General features: G+C 34.4%; 1 protein-coding gene across 7 annotated transcripts in view; it reads left to right on the top strand.

Moving 5' to 3' along the window:
- The window catches only part of ADGRG6 (adhesion G protein-coupled receptor G6), a 141,261-nt gene that overhangs the window by 69,423 nt on the left and 52,167 nt on the right, over positions 1 to 19,671 (top strand). For 3 of the 7 annotated variants that reach the window (XM_066373104.1, XM_066373106.1, XM_066373108.1), the window contains exons 5-9: positions 6,919 to 6,987; positions 9,327 to 9,413; positions 15,822 to 15,907; positions 18,627 to 18,679; positions 19,572 to 19,634. In XM_066373104.1, coding sequence (XP_066229201.1) covers positions 6,919 to 6,987; positions 9,327 to 9,413; positions 15,822 to 15,907; positions 18,627 to 18,679; positions 19,572 to 19,634 — 358 coding nt within the window. The remainder of the gene's footprint in view (positions 1 to 6,918; positions 6,988 to 9,326; positions 9,414 to 15,821; positions 15,908 to 18,626; positions 18,680 to 19,571; positions 19,635 to 19,671) is intronic. The other 4 variants (XM_066373105.1, XM_066373110.1, XM_066373107.1 and 1 more) reach the window with 2 other exon arrangements.

Here is a 19,671-nt window from a genome sequence, read left to right as displayed (position 1 = left end):
TTTATTTGAAAATGAGATTTGTACTTGTTTCAGATACTCTTCTCTTTTTGATTGCTTTTTGAAAGACTTTAAATATGATATTGGAAGTAGCTAAATGCAAAATGCTCAGAAAAATAAATCTATATAACAAAATTGTATTAAAATATACTTCTATCAAATATTCTCTAAGTATATAAGTTAATTTTGGAAGTTCTTACTCTATTATAGCACTAATCAAATGCAAAATGTGAAGGTTTCATTATCGTTTTTGAATGTTATATGACTAAATCTAAGGTGTTGATAATATATACTTTCAAGTCAGAGAATTCTCATTAAATGAAAGAAGAAGGTGCCTAATATTAAAAAGTAATTTGTAAGGGGATTCTGTAAGAAATTTGTTCCTAATACTTCCAACAAATTAAGACCCATTGTAAAGTCCTGAGGCCACCTCCCCAGTTTCCGTGACCCGTGTTTGCCCTTCTGGGGAACTCCTGTCATCTACCCCTCTGTGTGGGTAACCCATCTCTCCATGTGGTCATGGCACTCCTGCAGATGTTGGGAGGCTATTAAGTGATGTCATTTGAGAGTTATTTCCTTGTGGGTTGTTGGAAAGAGGATAAACCACGACCCTGTTTCAGAAGGAGACTGAGGAACTTTGCAAGAGTTAATGGTGTTCCCCAGCTTCCCTCAGTGTGATTAGCTACAGAGCACCTTCAGGGATTCCTGAGAAGTTTTTTACTCAGTGAGGAAATTGGGAAGATCCTGTGTGTGTTTGGTGTGGGTGCTGAACAGGAGGGGAGGGCAGTGGTACACTTCTTACATCCTTAGTTGAGGTGTCTGTTTTCACCATATCCTCAGTCCTAAATAAAAGTCGTAATATAGACCATTCAACATTGTCTTTTTGTGCAGCTATATTTGAAGGATCTGACAACGAAAGAAAGAAAGAAAGGAAAAAAGGAAAGAAAGAAAGAGAGAGAGGGAGGAAGGGAAAGAAAAGAAAGAATAAAAGAGAATTTGGCTCGGTATATTGATAATTACATATACTTGATTTATACTTAAATTGAATGCATATGTTATGTTCTAGGTACTTTTCAGCACTTCACACGTTAACTCATTTCCTATAACATAGAGCTCATGATGTGGGTTTTATTATTAACCTCATTTTGAAGAAGAGAAATCTGTGACCCCAAAAGATTAGGAAGTAAACCAGTATCAGTTCATTTATAAGTGGCCAAGCCAGAAATTTAATCCAGAAAGTTTGGTTTTAGAACGATGCATACATTCTTAATTAGTATACATTGCACTGTCCTTCAGAATAAGCAGGACTAGAAAATGGGACATAGTACTAGCATAGGTGAGCTACTTCTTACCCAGGTGAGTACGATGAAGGTTCAGGGGCCATCCCTTCTGGCCAGAGCATCTTCCTGTATGAAAACACTGGCTTTCCAGGGATTAGTTAATGGTATTTATGAGCTTTCATTCCTGAAATTCTTCTTGGATACCTTAATATAATAAAATGTGATGGATATAGTGTACAAGAATTCCTAATTCCTCTAAGAAATCCCGTAGACCAGGGATTGACAAACTAAGAGGGCCTGTGGCAGTCCATCTGTTTTCGTAAAGTTTTATTGCAACACAGCTACCAGCTATGCCCGTGCAGGTTTTTAACTGTCTTTAACAGTGTCCCTAAAACTCCTTTACCAAGCCTTAAGACTACCAGAACACATCAGATACATGCTCATGTAGCATAGTCATCTATAAATTTTCAAAATGATTTCATTCAAAGGTGTGGCGCAAGTTTACCTAATCAGTGATTTGAATTCCTTTAATTTTTATAGTGGTCATCTTGACATTCCAAGATGACACTAACCACCCACATTTCATAGCTTCAGATATCCTGGACTGAGTTGCAGGAATCATAACAGGAGAGGGAGAGGGAGTTTCCTGTCGTTTAATCATCAGCTTTGGGAGTTGAAGAACCAAGTCACTTATTAACTGACAGGAAATACCTGTAGCACAGATTATATCTAAGTTTATTAGCTAAGCAAAACTTCCATAAATGAAAAAAAAAAAATGTGCTCCCTTAACATTTTGACTCTATTTCACTAGAATGTAGTGGCTTGCTGTTTATGGTACTAGTATATTCCAAAAATGAATGACCAGTACAGTAAGTAACCAGTGGGAAAATAGTTTCATGCGTAACATTTAATTATTGGCCTGATAATGTTTGTTAAATATGAACTTTTATTTCAGAATCAACTTGTGATAGAAAATAAATATTTCGTAAGGTGTATTTCTAAGTAAATTTTCCTATAAAGATAAGATAATACAGTAGCATGGAAGAACTAACTATTAATACATTTAAGTGTCCTGTCATTTGTTTCAAATATGAAATATTCTAGCCTTAAAATGTTTTCTTAAAAATATGGTTAAACTTGTCAGACTTTTTAGAAGTAAATGCTTTACATAGCAGCGATTCTTGTTATTTTGCAGCATCATTCTTTTTTCATAGAACAATTTTATTAAACATATTCAGTTTTATGACCTGTATAGATAACAACTTTCTTCGCCGACTCTTTAATTATAGGTGCAAGTATTTGCCTGTGTTATGATTCAAGCTTAGGTACTGGCCAGTGTCCATCAATTTTCACAAAGAACAGACAGTGCCTTCTCTACCAGTTTTATTTATTTTACTGCTGGCTGCTCTTTCCTGAGGTGTTGTACAGTACAACTCAATGAATAGTCTGAGTTCAAACAGATTACGTTTATTTAACTAGCATTAATAAGCACTTCCATTTATTAGTCACTGTGGTTATAAAGATAAGACGCATTTCTTAAGTACCCAACTTTGTTGTTATTCTTTTCTAGAAATGTTTGAATTTGTACCAACTTTTGTTTCCATTTTGAAAATTTTGCACTTAATTACCAAGGCATCATCAACTCTTGTATTCCTACCCCTCAATTATTACAGTTCTGTTCACCATGGTCTTAAAACTCTCACTATTGGCTCTTTCCTTTCATCCCTAACAAGATTTGACGAGAATTTTAGATTACTTAAAAAATATATAAATAATGAAGATAAAATCACCTTATTTTTACAAAGGACTTTATTAGTTGGAGATGCTTAAACTCTCTATGAGCATAAATGGCTTTCAGAAATAATTTTATTTGCAATCTATTTATTTATGGAAAAATTGTAAAATTCAACTTAATAGTGCTGCAAAGTAGGAAATGAATTCTTTTTCCCATTTCAACTCATGCTATGGGTTCATTGCTATCTACTAGTATTTTTATTATTATTAAATAAAGTATGAGATGAATGGCTACACATAATTTCTTTTTACCACAATTCATGTAAATAGTGACTCCTTTCAGTAGCATAATTTTAAAAGAACAACAGATAGAGAAGAACGATTTATAGTTTCTCATCAACTGCCCATTTTCAGTGATTTCATTTTTTAAAGAAAGTTGGCTCTCAGTTTTGAAGTTAACGTTAAGTAAACACCTTCAAACACCTTAGCTATATCTATAAATATCAGGGAACATGCATAGTTACATTATGAAAATAATTCCTTGATGATATATTATCACTACCCAAGAGAGAAAATTGTCTCACCTTGCTTAACAGTTTTCTGGTTTGTGAATCTGTTGGCCTAGGAAAATTGATAGCTATAGTGACTTTTTATTCAGATATGCTGAACATGGAACTGGTTAGAAAGAAAAAAAAATTTGCATGTACTTTTTATATTTCATGTATTTATATAATTTGGCATTTTGTAATGTAAGATTTTATTATCAGTATAATTTTCTTCTAGTAGAACTCATCACTTGTATTTATACTGTTTTCCTTCCCAAATCATCAGATTTATTATCTATTGCTATATCGAATCATTATAAAATAGTATTTATTGATTATTGATAAAGCAGTGTCAGTTTGTTAAACTTTAAGTGCCTAACAGGACAACTTAAGTACTGAGAAGTAGATATTATAATTTCCCATGAAGAGGTTGTCATGTATTAAAATGTATACTTGTTACTGTACAATGACATTGATAAAGTGTTGAAGAAAATAATCCAATATCGTACTATAAATCATCACTCTTCTGGCTTCCTTTCCTTTTCCCACCTCTGAAGTCTTTAATAAATTGCAGTGGAAATGTAGTTAGCCGTGAACTTCTTTCTCACAACAAAGTCCCCTTATCTTCCTTTGTCCCCCAGAGATACTGTATCAGTGCCAGAAGTGGCCTCGGGAGCCCTTGGCTGCCAACATTGTGTGTAATTTGAGAAGTGCAGGAACTCCATCTGGGGTCTCCGCTCTTGCCTGTAGCGGGGCTGAGATTTCCTCAGTCATTTTAAGTTTTGAAGGCTTTATTTTTAGATGTTTCTTACTAACATATAAGTACCTAAAGGAGAAATGAGGCCTTGCAAGAAGAGGGCCTAAGTTAAGTATGATGGGAAAGATAATGGACAGATCACTTTCGGAATGAAATTCTCCCTCAGAGCTGTCTGAGGCTCGGCTTCCTCAAATGATCTTTTTCCATGGTACCCTAGTGCAAGCTTACAGTCTCTGAGACTCCCCCTCCCTATCTGCTTCCTTTCAGAGCCAAGCTTCCTCTTTTTGCATTCACCCCTCAGTCAAATGTTGGCAGTCTAGAGGTCATCGTTCCCACGCTCCTGAAACTAATTTCTCCAGAGCTGCCACCAAAACCCCAGTGTAGTTCAAGACCTTTTCGGTCTTTATCATTCTTGACCTTTCTGGCTCACTTGACAGTGTCATGCCTTCCATGAAACGTTCTTCACTTTAACTCTGTAAAACCACCTTCTACAGCAGCAAAGTTTGCCTTCTCAGATCTATAACCCTTTAAAAAAAAATACCTGATCTGTTAAATACGTATAGGAATATCTATGGTCACCTTCTGTTCTCTTCTGAGACGTGCGCTCTAGCTGCAGTGGTTCCAGACACTCTAGTTTCTGTTGAGTGTTGCCTGGCTAGAACTCTTACAAAATCATGGACACCTGCCATGTGTCCAGATGTCTCCTAGGTGCATCAGTTTCCGTGACGACTTACTAGTTAGCCCACCTCACCTGAGTTTGCTGGTTTGGGTATGTCCTGTCTCCTTTTATGAGATTATTATGCACCCATTTCTCAAGCTGAAATCCAGCAAAACATATTCTTCTCTTTTTCTCTTTCCCTTTTCCAGAAAGTCACTGAATCCTCTTCATTCTATCTTCAAATGCCTTGTATCTACTTCTTTCTGTTCATTTTACTCATGATAGCAGCTCTGAATCATTAGTATAAGTCATGCTTCTTGTATCTCCCCTCTTTTAATTGGTTATGGAGCCTCAAAGGTGTTTATAAACTTACAACTAATTTTCTCACTGAATTTTCCTTTTATTTATTTTTTTCATTTCCTTTAAGAAAGAGTTCAACCTGTGAGCAGTTATATGTAGCGCATTCAGGAATTTACACAGTAAAGCTTAGCACCCACCTGCTACTTTATCAAGTCAGATTCTCTGCGCTCTTGTGCCTACATTCTACCAGGCCCTCATTTGTACCTGTATATCTGGTCATTCCTACAAAATTTTTTACGAATATCTTGGGTTCCCAGATCTTTTCACTGCCATCTTGCTGTATGTTTCAGTAATTCTTTCTGCTCGAAATATCCATTTCTAGTCTCTTATCCCATAAGCGGTATAGTGACTCCTCACATTCTTCACAATTCTGCTTTCTAATGGATTGCACCCTCTTCCTTCTTACTAAGCTGTTGGTCACATCCTCCTTTGGAATACTAATCACTTAACACCACTCAAGAGAACTATAAAGCCATTTCCCATTTATGCCTCTCTGAAGAGAAGTGATGTTATCAAAAGTATTATTCTAGAGACTCTGTGCCTCATATACTATAAACAGTTAATTTTTGTTAGATGAACATGTAAAGGTCTGTGATGAGAGCTTTGAACCAGTTAACATGACAGACTTGCCCATAGGGTTGGGCCTTTCCGGGGTAGCATGATTCTTTCCTTGGGCCAGGTGCCTGACGCAATCGAGGATGATGAAACCATGACTCCTGAGATGCTATTAAACTGGGGATGTTTTCTGTTTCTGCACACCGTTTACCTGGACGTCTTTTGTTAGCTCATCTTTCTGTACCTCGGCTACCTACATGTACTGTTCCCACAGGGAAGTTTGGAAAATCTTTAAACATTAGAATGGAATCAGTATTATAGAAATATCCTTTCTAAAATTGAATATATGTATTTATGTGTGTATTTGTATTTATTTTTCTGTCTCCATTCATAGTGCAATATGCTGTGTGATAAGTTGAACCCATCTTCCCTCACCTCAGCCTGTTCATAAAAGTCTGTTAATTATCAAAGAGATTTAGTGCAACAGAGAAAACCCACTATTCCTACTAGAAAATCAGCTCAACATGTGTTTCCTAGTGAGGATGAGTCAGTAAAAGCTTGAAATAAAAAGACACAGAGACCAACTGGAAATCACAGAAATGTCTTTCTGTACTTGCAAATAGGATATGTTAGTGCCTAGGAACTGAAAATGTGCATTTTATGAGTATTAATAGCCAGATTTACTTTTGAAACTTATCTTTGATGTTTATGTTATTTTATTTATATGGATTTCCACCAGAGCTGTATAATTTATTATGTGGAAAGGCCCTGAACTTTTTACACAAACTTTTCCTTTCATGTGTGGATGGCCAATACATTGAGTTAAAGATTTTGAGGGATATTTCAATAACCTGATTATCCATTTGCAGAAATTCAGACACAAAGACTTTAAGAGATTCTCATAATATTGGAATGTTACTGGTGGACTCTTCTAGGGCTGCTCCTGTTACACCAAACATATGATTCATGATTATTTCTCTGGATGATATTAAATCTGAAGTCAAACGTGTACAATCCTCTGTGTTGTTCAAGGTTCCTACCTGATCCCGCTCCCGGCAGCAGAACTAGCCAGCTGTGCAGACCTGGGCAGCCTCTGCCAAGGTAGGGAGCCAGCGTCGTCCCCCGGAGTCTCTCGGCTTTCTACTCGCTATTTTGAATAATGTCACTTTTATTGTTTTGGTTTTTATCTTAATTTCTTTTCTTGGTAACTCGGAAGCCAGCACAACAGAAGAATTTCTGGATGTGTTTTCACAGCGTGGGTGCACAGTCCGTACAGTGTGGAGAAAGAATGCATTCACGTACTGGATGACCACATCTCCATAAAGCACTGAGTTTTTTAGATGTGAAATGATTAGATACTACTAACCAAGGGTTGGTTTCAACTTTTCCCTCGATGTCTTCTCAAGAATATTGCAAACGTCCAGTGTAAATACAGTCATACAGTATTTTGAAAAAGTATTCATGTCTGAAAATGAAGAGGAAAAATCAAGTTGAATAGTCAGTTAAGCTTAAGATGAGGCCATCAGGCAATTTATGATGTGCAATACAACAGATATTAAGATAAAAGGTTATACTAAACTAATATTAATGTAATTTATTAATTATAATGCATAATGACTATATTATGGTCAGCCTTCTAATTATATATTATGGACTAAACAGCTGCATGCTAAATAATATGTAATTACAGTATCATGAATTTTAAAATGATGATATATTTTGCCTTAATTTTATTATTGCTCTTCCTAATTTCCCATGACCCATTTCCCTCCATTTATTCTATTAGATGCTTTTTTTTGAAGTAGCATGTTCTATCCACCACATTAAGAATCATGATCATGCCTTTTCTAAAAGCTGGATCTCTTATTAGGAGGAACATACCCTGAAAGTGACAGGGGCTAGAAGTGTGACTAAATGAATAGAAACTGAAGGTCTCTTCTGGGGTTCAGTGTAGGAATAGGGCTGTGATTCATTATTGTTTCCTTTCTGAGACATTATCCTTGAGATTATTATCAATGAATATCTTATGAAAATAAAATTATTAAGTAGTTTCCATGAACTCAGTGTAGTTTAAAAGTAATTATATGAAATAGGTAAAAAAAAAAAAAACCCACAATTTTGCGTAGTTCAAGATCTATATACTTTCTTTTAAATCTTTTTTTCTTTTAATCTGAGATACCCGTAGCACTGATTCCTTGGGTCAAAGGACCCGATGCCTGGCTGTTTTTTTTTCTTTTGTGTCCTACATGATCATAAAAACATTTTCCTGTTTATTGATGTATTTTACTTTAAGATAACTATAACTGACTGTTCATAATTTAAAAAAATACTTCGAAAGAATCCTTATTCCAAGTAGTATATATTACTATAGAATGGAATATTTTTCTAATTAATGCATGCTTTGAATCAAGGGATTAACTGTTTTGTAAAGACTCTTTAGAAGATAATTCTTTGTGTAATCACTTAAATGTTTTAAATTTAGGTAATATTAAAATATTGAGACACATAACAAATGGTTATTGTACATATGGATGTACATTTAATACAAATGGACTCCTAGGAAAAACTAAAGGAAAATTATAGATGTATCGTTATTTTACTACTTATAAAGGGTGGAACAAAAGTAAGTGTACCGTTGCTTGTACAGAAAAAGACATGGACATGTAGGCTGTGATTATTACAACAGCTTTATTAACTGTGTGTTTCACCTACTCACAACAGTTAGCTTACTTTTGCTCCACCCTGTATTACTCCTTTAGAATTCCTTAGAAAAATATTATCAAACCGTTATATAATGATTTACTACTTAAGAGTTTTAATATCAAAAGCATATCTATGACATAATGCTTTGAAAATGTCTCCCCTTAAGGCTTGTCCTTATGAAATCCATTTGTCCATCAATGTTTAGTCAAGTTATTGGTATCTGTAAATGATTGATTTGGGCTGGTTTTTTATTCTTTTATTTTACTTTACACTTATCTTCTCAAGGAAATATATGTGTTCCTCTGACATTTTGTGTATTCTCAGTGTATCAGGAAGACTGACTTAGATTAGATCATTTTTAAGCTGATAGGTGCTGTATAGACTGCCTTTTTATACAAACTTAGGAAGCTGAGTTCTGGGAAGGGTTAGTGGGCAATACAGTCTTTAGCCTGTTGATGGCAGACCTAGGTCTAGAATCTAAATGTTATTTCTCCATTTCCTTTGTGCCAGATCCAGACCTCGCAACATGGTACCAAAGACCGTGTGAACTGATTCTTAATGTGCCATAGAAAGCATTGCTTTATTTTATGCATTATAACCTTAGAGTCTGCTGTAGTTAGTGGCAAGGAGTGGTTCCCATTCCTTCTCTATATTGTGTCATGAATTAATTATAAATCGCTTGTCCAAATTAACTGTCATTGCGCCTTGCAAAATTATATCTTTCTCATCTCTATTAGCAGCTACTGTAAGCTCTCCTAGTCCTACACCACCTCCTGTCACCCCTAACATGCCTGTTACTAACAGAACCGATAAACAGAGCAATGGTAAGAAATTATTACCTTTTATATTTGTACTATGTCTGATGTGATAAAAAAAATTGTATTCTAATGTTTCAACAAAGTTTCTGTTATTGGAATTAATTGGTAAGACTAGTAAAATAAGTTAATATCACTTGGTTCCCTTGGTTCCTTGTTCGAAGACCAGTGGGATGAGTTCATTTCCAGTACCACTCCTGTATTTTTAGCTAAAATTTCTTTCAAAGGAAGTTTTCTGGGAAAGGCATTTAATTAAAAGAAATAAGTTTATATTATGTTAGAGATCTCAGAAAAAATTATTCATAGTATTTTGTGAGATTATTCTCTTTAGGAAACTACTTTCTAAAGGATTTTATAATTTTGTTTATATTGGTTCCAAATTTTAATAATCTTGTTAACTATTAGCATAAAATTGCACATATATCTTCTTTATGCAGTGGTGCCTTTTTAAAGCTAGTTTTAGTAATTTAACTTCTTCCTAAAGCCAACATTATGTTTAAATATTTGTGACATTTAAATCACTTTGTATGGTAATAATTTGCTCTCTGTTTTTATTTGTTGAAGAACAGTGGTAGAATGTGATTGTCTATCAACTAAATCATAAATTGATTTTGAGCAAAACAACTTCAAGTAATTACCAATACTTCTTGCCTTTCTTCTTCATATATACTTTTCTATTTATGTTATTTATAAGTTGTAACTATACTGGTTATATAAGATAAGAAATGAGCAGGGGAAATGCCTGCTAAATTGAGCTATTTGTAATCTGTTGCCTATATGGACCACATACATAGTCTTTTGGTTAATTCAGAATAAGTTTATTCAGTTTCTTCTGAAAAAGAGAAATTCCAATCAGGTGACCACACCATTGCTTCAAATACAGTAATATTCTCAAATATGAGGTATTAGAAACAAAGGAATTTTCTTAACTCCAATCATTTAGGTTGTGAGGCCAAAACATCTGTAAAATATCACCAGGGACCAAAACCCAGAGAAAAGAAACCCACATAGTTCATTTTTTCTTTTGGCTTTGGGGTTACATCAACTTCCTCTGTAAGGACATTTAAATTGAAAGTATGGAATATTTTACATAAAATGTAAAGGGTTATAAAGACATCGATTCAGGGAAGTGTTTACGGTTATTCTGGTATTACACCAAGGAGATTTATGATGGAGCAAAAATTCCAGCAACCCCCAAGAAGGCAGCAGCAGCTGAAGTTTCCAGTGCATATTTCACATGGACGCCAGCCAGTAGATGGGAATATTATAATTCTAACTAAGTATTTCGCTCTTTGTATGTTCATACAAAGAGCCTCTGTGGCATTCTCCCTCCAGGACTGGCACATCCTCTGCTGCCCAAGAACGTTTATGTGGTGCTGTAGAGCCCTTGCCTTGGTGGAGTAGAGCTGTATTCACTCAATCATGTCATTTCTGACATTCTTGAAGAGAGCCTTGTTTAGTCCATCTCTCTCTGCGTCATAACCTTCATGGGGTTTCAACAAAGCAGGCAAATGTTAGAACCAGTTGAGATGGTTTGACTTGCCCACATTAAAGAAAAAAGAAATTTAATTCAAATGAGTCTTGATAAAAATATAATCCTAGCATTTAAAAATATTTTTAAATATTCATAGGTTATCATGTAATAGAAATAGTCTCAGAATTGTGTACTCAAATCTGTGTGTTTTTTTACCACCTCCTTGAACCATCTCTACTACTTCTCTCTTAGGTCTTTTTTTTTTCTTAACTTGACTCACTTTTATAACTTAAACATTTTATTTGTATGGGAAAATTAATATCACTATTGTAAAATAAAACCATAACCACTTGTTTTAAAATAGAAGTGAAAAAAAATATAACGAAAACAATGTTATTGGGTTCTTCATTCTGTTGCCTTCTCACATTTCAGCATCCAAAGCCTTTGTTATCTTTTTTAAAAGGGAGAGTAACAAAGTGTTAGAGATAGAGTATAATCTAAATAAGTTTTTATTCTTTGAAATAGTCAAATTTGGAATAATTGAAAAGAGAATTACTTGTTCACCTTGTAAATAAGAGGGATTTAATATCCTGTGTTATGCTATCTAAGATTATTCTCATACTGTCAACAATTTCAGATACACTTTTATTCCTTGGGAAACTGATATAATAAACAATCTCAGGCCTATGATCTGATATACAGGGTGGGGCCACAGTAGGTTTACAGTTGTTCATATGGAAAATAATACAATAATTAATAAATAATTCTACCAGAATAAACTCTGTATTTCATGTATTCTCAACTTGAAAACTATTTTGGCCCTCCCTGTATTAGAGAATCTATTTTGTTCACTGTAAGAAAAAGATAGACACAACTATCAAATCTTTTTCTTTTTTATCTGTTTTTTTCATCTCTGGCCTATCAAAGAGTTGGAGAGGGATTAAAATTGGTTGACAATCAGATATGTTTTTTCAATATATCAATTGAATGTGATTTCCCAACTTTTGTGAAATGTTCCTATTTATCTGTGTCAGATTCTTTTTTGTTACTTTCAATAGGATTTTTATCTGATAGCTCAGATTTTGTACTAAGATAATTATATCTTTCAAACCAGTTTTTACAAACAGACGTTCTCAAGCTCTTTGATCAATTATCGTTTACATTCAAAACTATAAATATATATATTTGAGAGAGAGAGGGAGGGAGGGAAGGGCAGACAGGGACAAACAGGACGGGAGAGAGATGAATAAACTCATAGTTGTGGCACCTTTTTTGTTCACTGATTGCTTTTTCATATCAAAATTATATTTTCTTTCTGTGCTCGAATCATCACTCTGGTGCGACTGAATTATTAAACTTTTGTGAGGTCAGCAACCCAAACAAGGAGCTTTCTTAGCCTTTATTATTTTATTGTTATAAAAACCAAGCTTACAAGTACAAATTTTAACACTGCTTTTAATTTCTCTCATACATTTAGCTACGCAAATAAAAAATTTTCTCTCAGGATATTTGTATGGCTCCAGTAATCAGTCTATTTATATACCAGGAATCTTAAAGAAATTGTGTGTAAGGTGAACAGGACTCCAGCCATATTATAAATGCCACTGCCATATCAATTTATCTCATCACTAGCTCAAAGAAATAATTGCGAATCTAAAATAATATTTATTTTATTTTTTAACATGTCTTTTCAAACATGTATTTTAAAATCTACCTTTCACATGTATGTTTCACAGCCTTGACTATAGAATAGATGAGTCATGTCTGTATCTTCCAAGGAACTCCAAGCAGAATGTTAGAAGGGGAAAAGGAACAATTAATCAGAGGAAGACCTCCAGACAGGAATGTGGTTTTTTAATACCACATGTGTAATGGCTAGTAATAAGTTCTACTTCAAAGTTCTGTGCGGCTGGAAGAGTTATCTAATTGGAAAATGGGTATACTCTGAAATACATTTTTCTCCCAAAGAAATGTTTATCATGAATCATTCTGGCCTGGTCAGGCCATTATTAGGACAATATATTCATCTTTTGAAGTCTCTGGAGCATATGAAGCTTTGTGAATAGCCCGTCTGTTGAGACACTGTGGGAGCTGTAACTTTATGTGTGATGGCCAGGAGGAGCCACCTCGCTGTGTCCTCGGTGTGCAGTATCTGCACCTGGCAGTGCTTGCCAATTATTTTGATGAAATTCAAATCTCTTTTTGCCAACCCATCAGTGGACATTTTATTTTGCTTTGACAGTTCACTCTTGGACATTTCTCGTGATTACTTGTTGACTACATTATTCAAAAAGTTTAAATATGTATAATGAGTAACCTCTGCTGAGTAGTTAACTATGAAAATATCACATCTTGAGACTTTTGAGGAGGGACTGCTTGATAATGATTCATAGCACAAGAGAATCTGTAACACAAGATGCTGGGTTTTTGGTATGTTCATATATTTTATTTGCTTTAAGGAATATAAATCTAAGGACAGTACTATGTTTATAAATTGATTTAGGCTGCTTCTGATATTGGATGTCTTTCTTATTTGTAAAAACAGTGAATAGAAAGAGAGACAGGAAATATCTTAAATTTAAGGAAAAATATCTTAAGTAGTTAGATGCCTCCATAAAATTTTAGAAGTGTCAGTGATTAAAAATACTGATTTTTAGTATTTTGCAATGTTTTCCTGAGAGGGACCCAAGACTACTGTTTAACAAACACATGCTTTAGGTCTCCATCTAGTGGTAGCTTTTCAGTTTCTCTACCGGCGTCAGTCAACATTCACAGAGTATCCCTAGGACCCTGAAATGAATGGAGTCTCGTGGACCTCTGCAGTTTGAATTGCTCTCAAGCATTGGGAATGCCCGTGATTTGATATAATGAGATCTAGAGTGTAAAACATCTTTTGTCCAAATTACTAGTATTTGGTTTACATATTTTTTTCTAAATACTTTTCATTCAGAATATATATTTTTAAATATAAATTCAAGATCATTAAAATACTTGAAGAATTTCAGAACACAAAATTAAAATCTGCATAAATTAAACTCATTTGGACGTGTACCAATTTTATACATTTATATTACATACTAGAGTGGTGATTTATTTTTTAGCATGAGATTCTGACCCAGATACTAGAAAAGCATTCCTTGAGTAGTTAGACCACAATTTGCATTTTGGTAGCTTTGCAAATTTCCAGAGGCATACTTTCTTCTACCATTTTTTGTACTGCCTCCCCAAAATATTCATTAAATCTATTTTTAATCATTGTCTTAATTATATATTTCTACATTTTCTGTGAGTATTTTACTTAAGACATACCAAAACATAAGCATGAAGAAGGATGATTGAAAAGAATGGGGATTCAATTTTGTTTTTTTATCTCAGTAACCTACTGTATATTAGTAAGGTGCCTATAACATGCATCTAGAGCAGGGGTCGGGAACCTATGGCTCATGAGCCAGATGTGGCTCTTTTGATGGCTGCATCTGGCTCGCAGACAAATCTTTAATAAAAAAATAATAATAACGTTAAAAATATAAAACAGGCCCTGGCCGGTTGGCTCAGTGGTAGAGCGTCGGCCTGGCATGCGGGGGACCCGGGTTCAATTCCCAGCCAGGGCACATAGGAGAAGCGCCCATTTGCTTCTCCACCCCCCCCTCCTTCCTCTCTGTCTCTCTCTTCCCCTCCCGCAGCAGCCGAGGCTCCATTGGAGCAAAGATGGCTCAGGCGCTGGGGATGGCTCCTTGGCCTCTGCCCCAGGCGCTAGAGTGGCTCTGGTCGCGGCAGAGCGACACCCCGGAGGGGCAGAGCATCGCCCCCTGGTGGGCAGAGCGTTGCCCCTGGTGGGCGTGCCGGGTAGATCCCGGTCGGGCGCATGCGGGAGTCTGTCTGTCTCTCCCAGTTTCCAGCTTCAGAAAAATACAAAAAAAAAAAAAAAAAAAAAAAAAAAATATATATATATATATATATATATATATATATATATATATATAAAACATTCTCATGTATTACAATCCATTCATTTCCTACTGCTCATGTTCATGGTTGCGGGTGGCTGGAGCCAATCACAACTGTCCTCTGGGACACCACCAGATTTTTATTGAATAATGCGGAATGTACACAGGTCGTTGTATGGCTCTCACAGAATTACATTTTAAAATATGTGGCATTCATGAGTCTCTCAGCCAAAAAGATTCTCGACCCCTGATCTAGAGAGATTTAGCAAATCCTGGCTGGTGAGTTTGATTGTGTGTGTTTGTGTGTGTGTGTGTATGTGTGTGTACACAGTTTAAAGATTGTTTTCAACAGAACTTTCTCTGACATTGCTTTCTTTTTAAAGCAAGCTAGTGCAACTAAAATTCTATCTGCAAATACTATTTTTCCTGTCTACTTTGGGACAAATGACTACATTTATGGTATTTTGATGACAAATCTAGTGAAATCTAACCCAATAGCTTAGTAGAAGTAAATGCTTTATTGGGGAAGGGAAAGAAAGGAAAAGGAGAGTAAGGAGTTGAGTACAGTAAATATGCAGAAGCCTGTTCTTTTTCACGTGACCACCTGCCCATCCTCTCCTTCATTTTCACATGCCAAACTCTTTATAATGTACAAAATAGAGGGTAATTTCTTGCTAAGAGAAACCAAAGTATATATGAGAAAAATGACCACTTTGCAGACCATAGATATCAGAAATGTATAGAATTTAAAAATAGGAAGAAATGTGCAGGTGATAATTTAGGAGCAATGAATGAATGATTTATGAATAAACTAATCAATAGCTCTAAGAAGTTGGAAAGATCAATGAGCATAAAGTCCAAATATCTCAGCAGCTTTCTGTACCTATGTAGGCATTTCTTTTAAATTGTATGCAATTATGGGATTGTAGATTTACATTCACAATTATATGACTTTAAAACATAATTAATGGGGTAAATCCTATTTCCAATGGACAGATGGAATTGTCTATAGGATTTCCATAGTGATTCAAAACATCCTTCGTCACCCTGAGGTAAAAGTGCAGAGCAAGGTGGCAGAATGGGTAAGTGAACTTGTCATTTTTTGTTTGTTTTTATACTGTTAAACTCTAGAAATTCGGAAAAGATCCTACTGTTTGGGTAACTCAATCCCGAGATCATACTGATTCGTGGTTACTGTTCATTATAAATATATATATAAATCAATAAGTAAGTGAGGTATTGTGCTTATGCATGGAGAGGTGCATTTGAAAAACAAAAGGACAAGAAACTGAGCCTAATAGACTCAGTTTAATGTCTAAATAAGAAAATGCAACACAAATGGTAATGTATGTTAGTAAGCATCATCACTTACTCTTATGTGCATACATTTTTAGGAGTGTTTTTAAAATATATTTCCTGTTTTATTATTTAATTGTTTCTGAATCAAAAAACAAAAAGTATAAGAAGATACACAACAGGTCCTCAGATAATGCCATTTAATTCAATGTCATTTTGTTATAATGTTGACGAGATACCGTAGGTACTTAATTCTTATTTACATCAATTAGCCTACAGTGAAATGAGTTTCATTCATTATACATCATTTTCCTTAAAGTTGCAGAAGCTATCGATGCCTTTAAGTGAGGACTTACTGTATCATGAAAAGCTTCCACGCATCCTTGTAGCTTCTCCGCCTGGAGATGAACCTAGAACTCACTGTAACCTGTTCTTGTTTTTGTGCCTTAGAATTTGTTTGTGCATATAAAAGAAAGTGAGACTATTTTATCTTTTTTACACTAGAAGAAGCATGTTCTTTATTCCATTCAGCACTGTACTTATTTTAGTTATTGCCAGATTTGTAACATTAGTACACAAATACCTTCTTTATCTTTTTTAAACACCGTATATGGTTCCATTAAGTAGCAGTCTTCCACTGATGGATATTTAACTTTTAATTTATTTAACCTGTATTATATTGATGAAAATGTTTGTAATTTCCAATTAAAAAAAGACTAACATTTTCCTTAAAAATACAACACATGGATAGTTTTTGTTTTTTCTTTCTCTTAACAGTGTCATACATTTTATTTTTCACAAGTTTTCATCATTTATTTGTTTTTTTCTACTTTGACATACTATGAGACATACATTTTATATATAATACTGTTACAGTTCAAACAGTTGTTGTGAATAAGGTCACTTGGGTTTACATTCTGAGTAAGAAAAACTGGATTTTCTTTTCAGTGTCTAATGTGACCTTGGTGGCAAAAGAAAGTCAAACCATACCTTGAGACATAGTGGTGACAATATTTTATATGCATATAACATATTTGAATGACGGAAGAGGTAATCTCATTTTTAAAGGCAAGCCCCTTTAAAACAAGTTGACCGCAGGAAACAATATAGTATGGAATTAAAACTCTTTTGCAAAATTGGAGGTAAAAGTGAGATTCTGTAATAGAAGTCAAAGAAAAAGTGTACTGTTGACTTTTTAGAATGACACATTAACTTTAGTAATAAATTTAAACCTTGAGATGTTTCATTTTTAAATGAAGAGTGCCCTTTACAAAAGGAGCATATTATTGTATCCCATTTTCTTTTCAGCATTGTCCTTTTTGTTTATTTTTAAAGTGAGAATATTTTCAAAAGATGAAACTCTTTATTTTCATTCCCAAATGAACTACACGTAATGTTATGAATCTTAAAAATTAGCACTTACTGGAGAGTGTGCTTTAGAGAGGTATAATTTTGCATTTATATTGATTTCATGCATGCTTTACAACATAGGATCATTCTCATCTGACGCTAAATTTTACCGGACACTATAATTCTAAGAAGCAAGATATCAAAGCAGATACTTGATAACAGAAAATTTAAATGGTGTCTCTAATTCATATTACTACTATTTACAATTTAAAATAGTTTAACACTTTTTTAACAGAATTTCTTAGAACTTACATGCAATTTTAGAATACTTGCAGTAGAGCTAAAAATGTCTGTGAAACAGGACTTTAAAATGCCTTTGGAAGTGATATATAAGAGAATTTCACACCAGGAAGGAAATCCTGTTTTGTGATTGTATTGGACAATGCATCATGAAAATTTATTATTTCTATTGAGACAAATCCATTCCTTCATTAAAAAGTTTGGTATTGAGATCTAAAAGGACTTAAATAATAATTACCACAATTCCCAGTAATGTTGAATTTATTATTTGTTTGTTTACTTTAAAGGTTTATTTTGTTGATTTATAATTTTTCTTATTGCTAATATTTTTATGAGATGATAATTACTAGAAAAGCATGTGTTCTTGCACCTTGGTGTCTGTTGAATAAAGAATATGGAAGGTGTTTATTATGATAATCTTCCCTATGAACCCTCTTGCAGCTATGTTCTCAGTGTTACAACTTGGCAGTCCGTTATAATATGAGCTAGAGAGGAAAGTAGTGTTTCCAGACAGACTTGCGTTCTGACCTGGGATCTGCTCATTCTTAGTTGGGTAACCTTGGGCAAGTTATCCCATCTCTGAGAAGCTCAGTTGCTTCATTTAAAGGACAGCAGAGCAGATAATACCTATCCCCTTAGTTGCTTTGGGATGAAAAGAAATAACATTTGTAAAGTTCTTGGCATACAGTGATCCAGTAACTGTTATCTTTACCTTTCTTTCACTCCTCTAACTCTCTGGGATTTTCCCAGGGTCTTATTCCAAAACCAACTTATCTTTTGGGAGGGAAGAAACTTGATTCAGATTTTTTTTAAAACCTATTACCAAAACTCACCCTTTTCCATTGTGTTTTTCAGCTCAATTCAACCTTCCAGAATTGGAACTACACTGTTTATGTCGTTAACATCAGGTAAATGACAGGGTAAATTATTTGAAAAATAAAAAGTAGTATCTAAATTTATATTACCCTAGCTTTCTTTGATTATACCTGTAACACAAGCACACGCATACACATGTACCATTTTCATAATCTTTCTGAAACAACTCTGTATTATGTCATTTCTTTGCACAAGAGTTTCAGTGTCACAGCAGTAGTTTTAAAAAATATGTTGATCTTGGATCCTGATCATTTTATTTTAAATGTAGCCTGTACTACCCAAATATATTTGTGATTTTAAGTGCATCATATGTATGTATGTATGTATTACTTAAGAAATATATTGTATGCTATAATGTATCAGAAGTTAAAAGAGGATAATGAAATATAAAGAGAAGGTCTGTTGGTTTATTCTCACCAGGATGTCATCGAAAATGCTGCTTGGGTTGCATGCACCCTGGTGGTTTAGAGAACATTTTTAACAAGATAAGACACCTACAGTCTGATTGCAACCTAGCATTTCAAGATTATCTTTCACTATTCTATTTAAATACTTCACTGTATACCCAAAAGATATAATACTAACATAGAGAAAGGGATCAAGTGATCGAATGAGTTCAGTAAGTACATTATCAAACAAACTGAAGCAGCTTTCTATAAATCAGAACATCTTAAATACTTTAGTATGCTAAAATGTGTTGTGAATCTTGAAAAGAGAGCAAGGGCACCTAGTTGTGGAGCTTTGTTGATTGTGCTGTTAGTTTGTCTCCCGCATATGAGAAAACTAGAACCTGAGAACACATGTTTGGAAAATACTAGTTTAGAATTTTCTGTACATTCTGCCTCTTTCTTTCACCTCCTCAAATTTTGTTGTAGATGGTATGGCAGATAGGTTGATAACGAATCTACATATTTTTATTTATAGTTTTCACCTGAACACTGGAGAGGACAAGATTAAAGTCAAGAGAAGCATTGTGAATGAGCAAAGGTAACACTGAGAAAGTCTTACAGAAAATATAACACCC

The sequence above is a fragment of the Saccopteryx leptura genome, chromosome 3 (genome assembly GCF_036850995.1).
Source record: "Saccopteryx leptura isolate mSacLep1 chromosome 3, mSacLep1_pri_phased_curated, whole genome shotgun sequence".
In the NCBI taxonomy this organism is placed as follows: domain Eukaryota; kingdom Metazoa; phylum Chordata; class Mammalia; order Chiroptera; family Emballonuridae; genus Saccopteryx; species Saccopteryx leptura.
The sequence above is the reverse complement of the archived record's forward strand: the minus strand, read 5'-3'. Positions and strand labels throughout refer to the sequence as shown.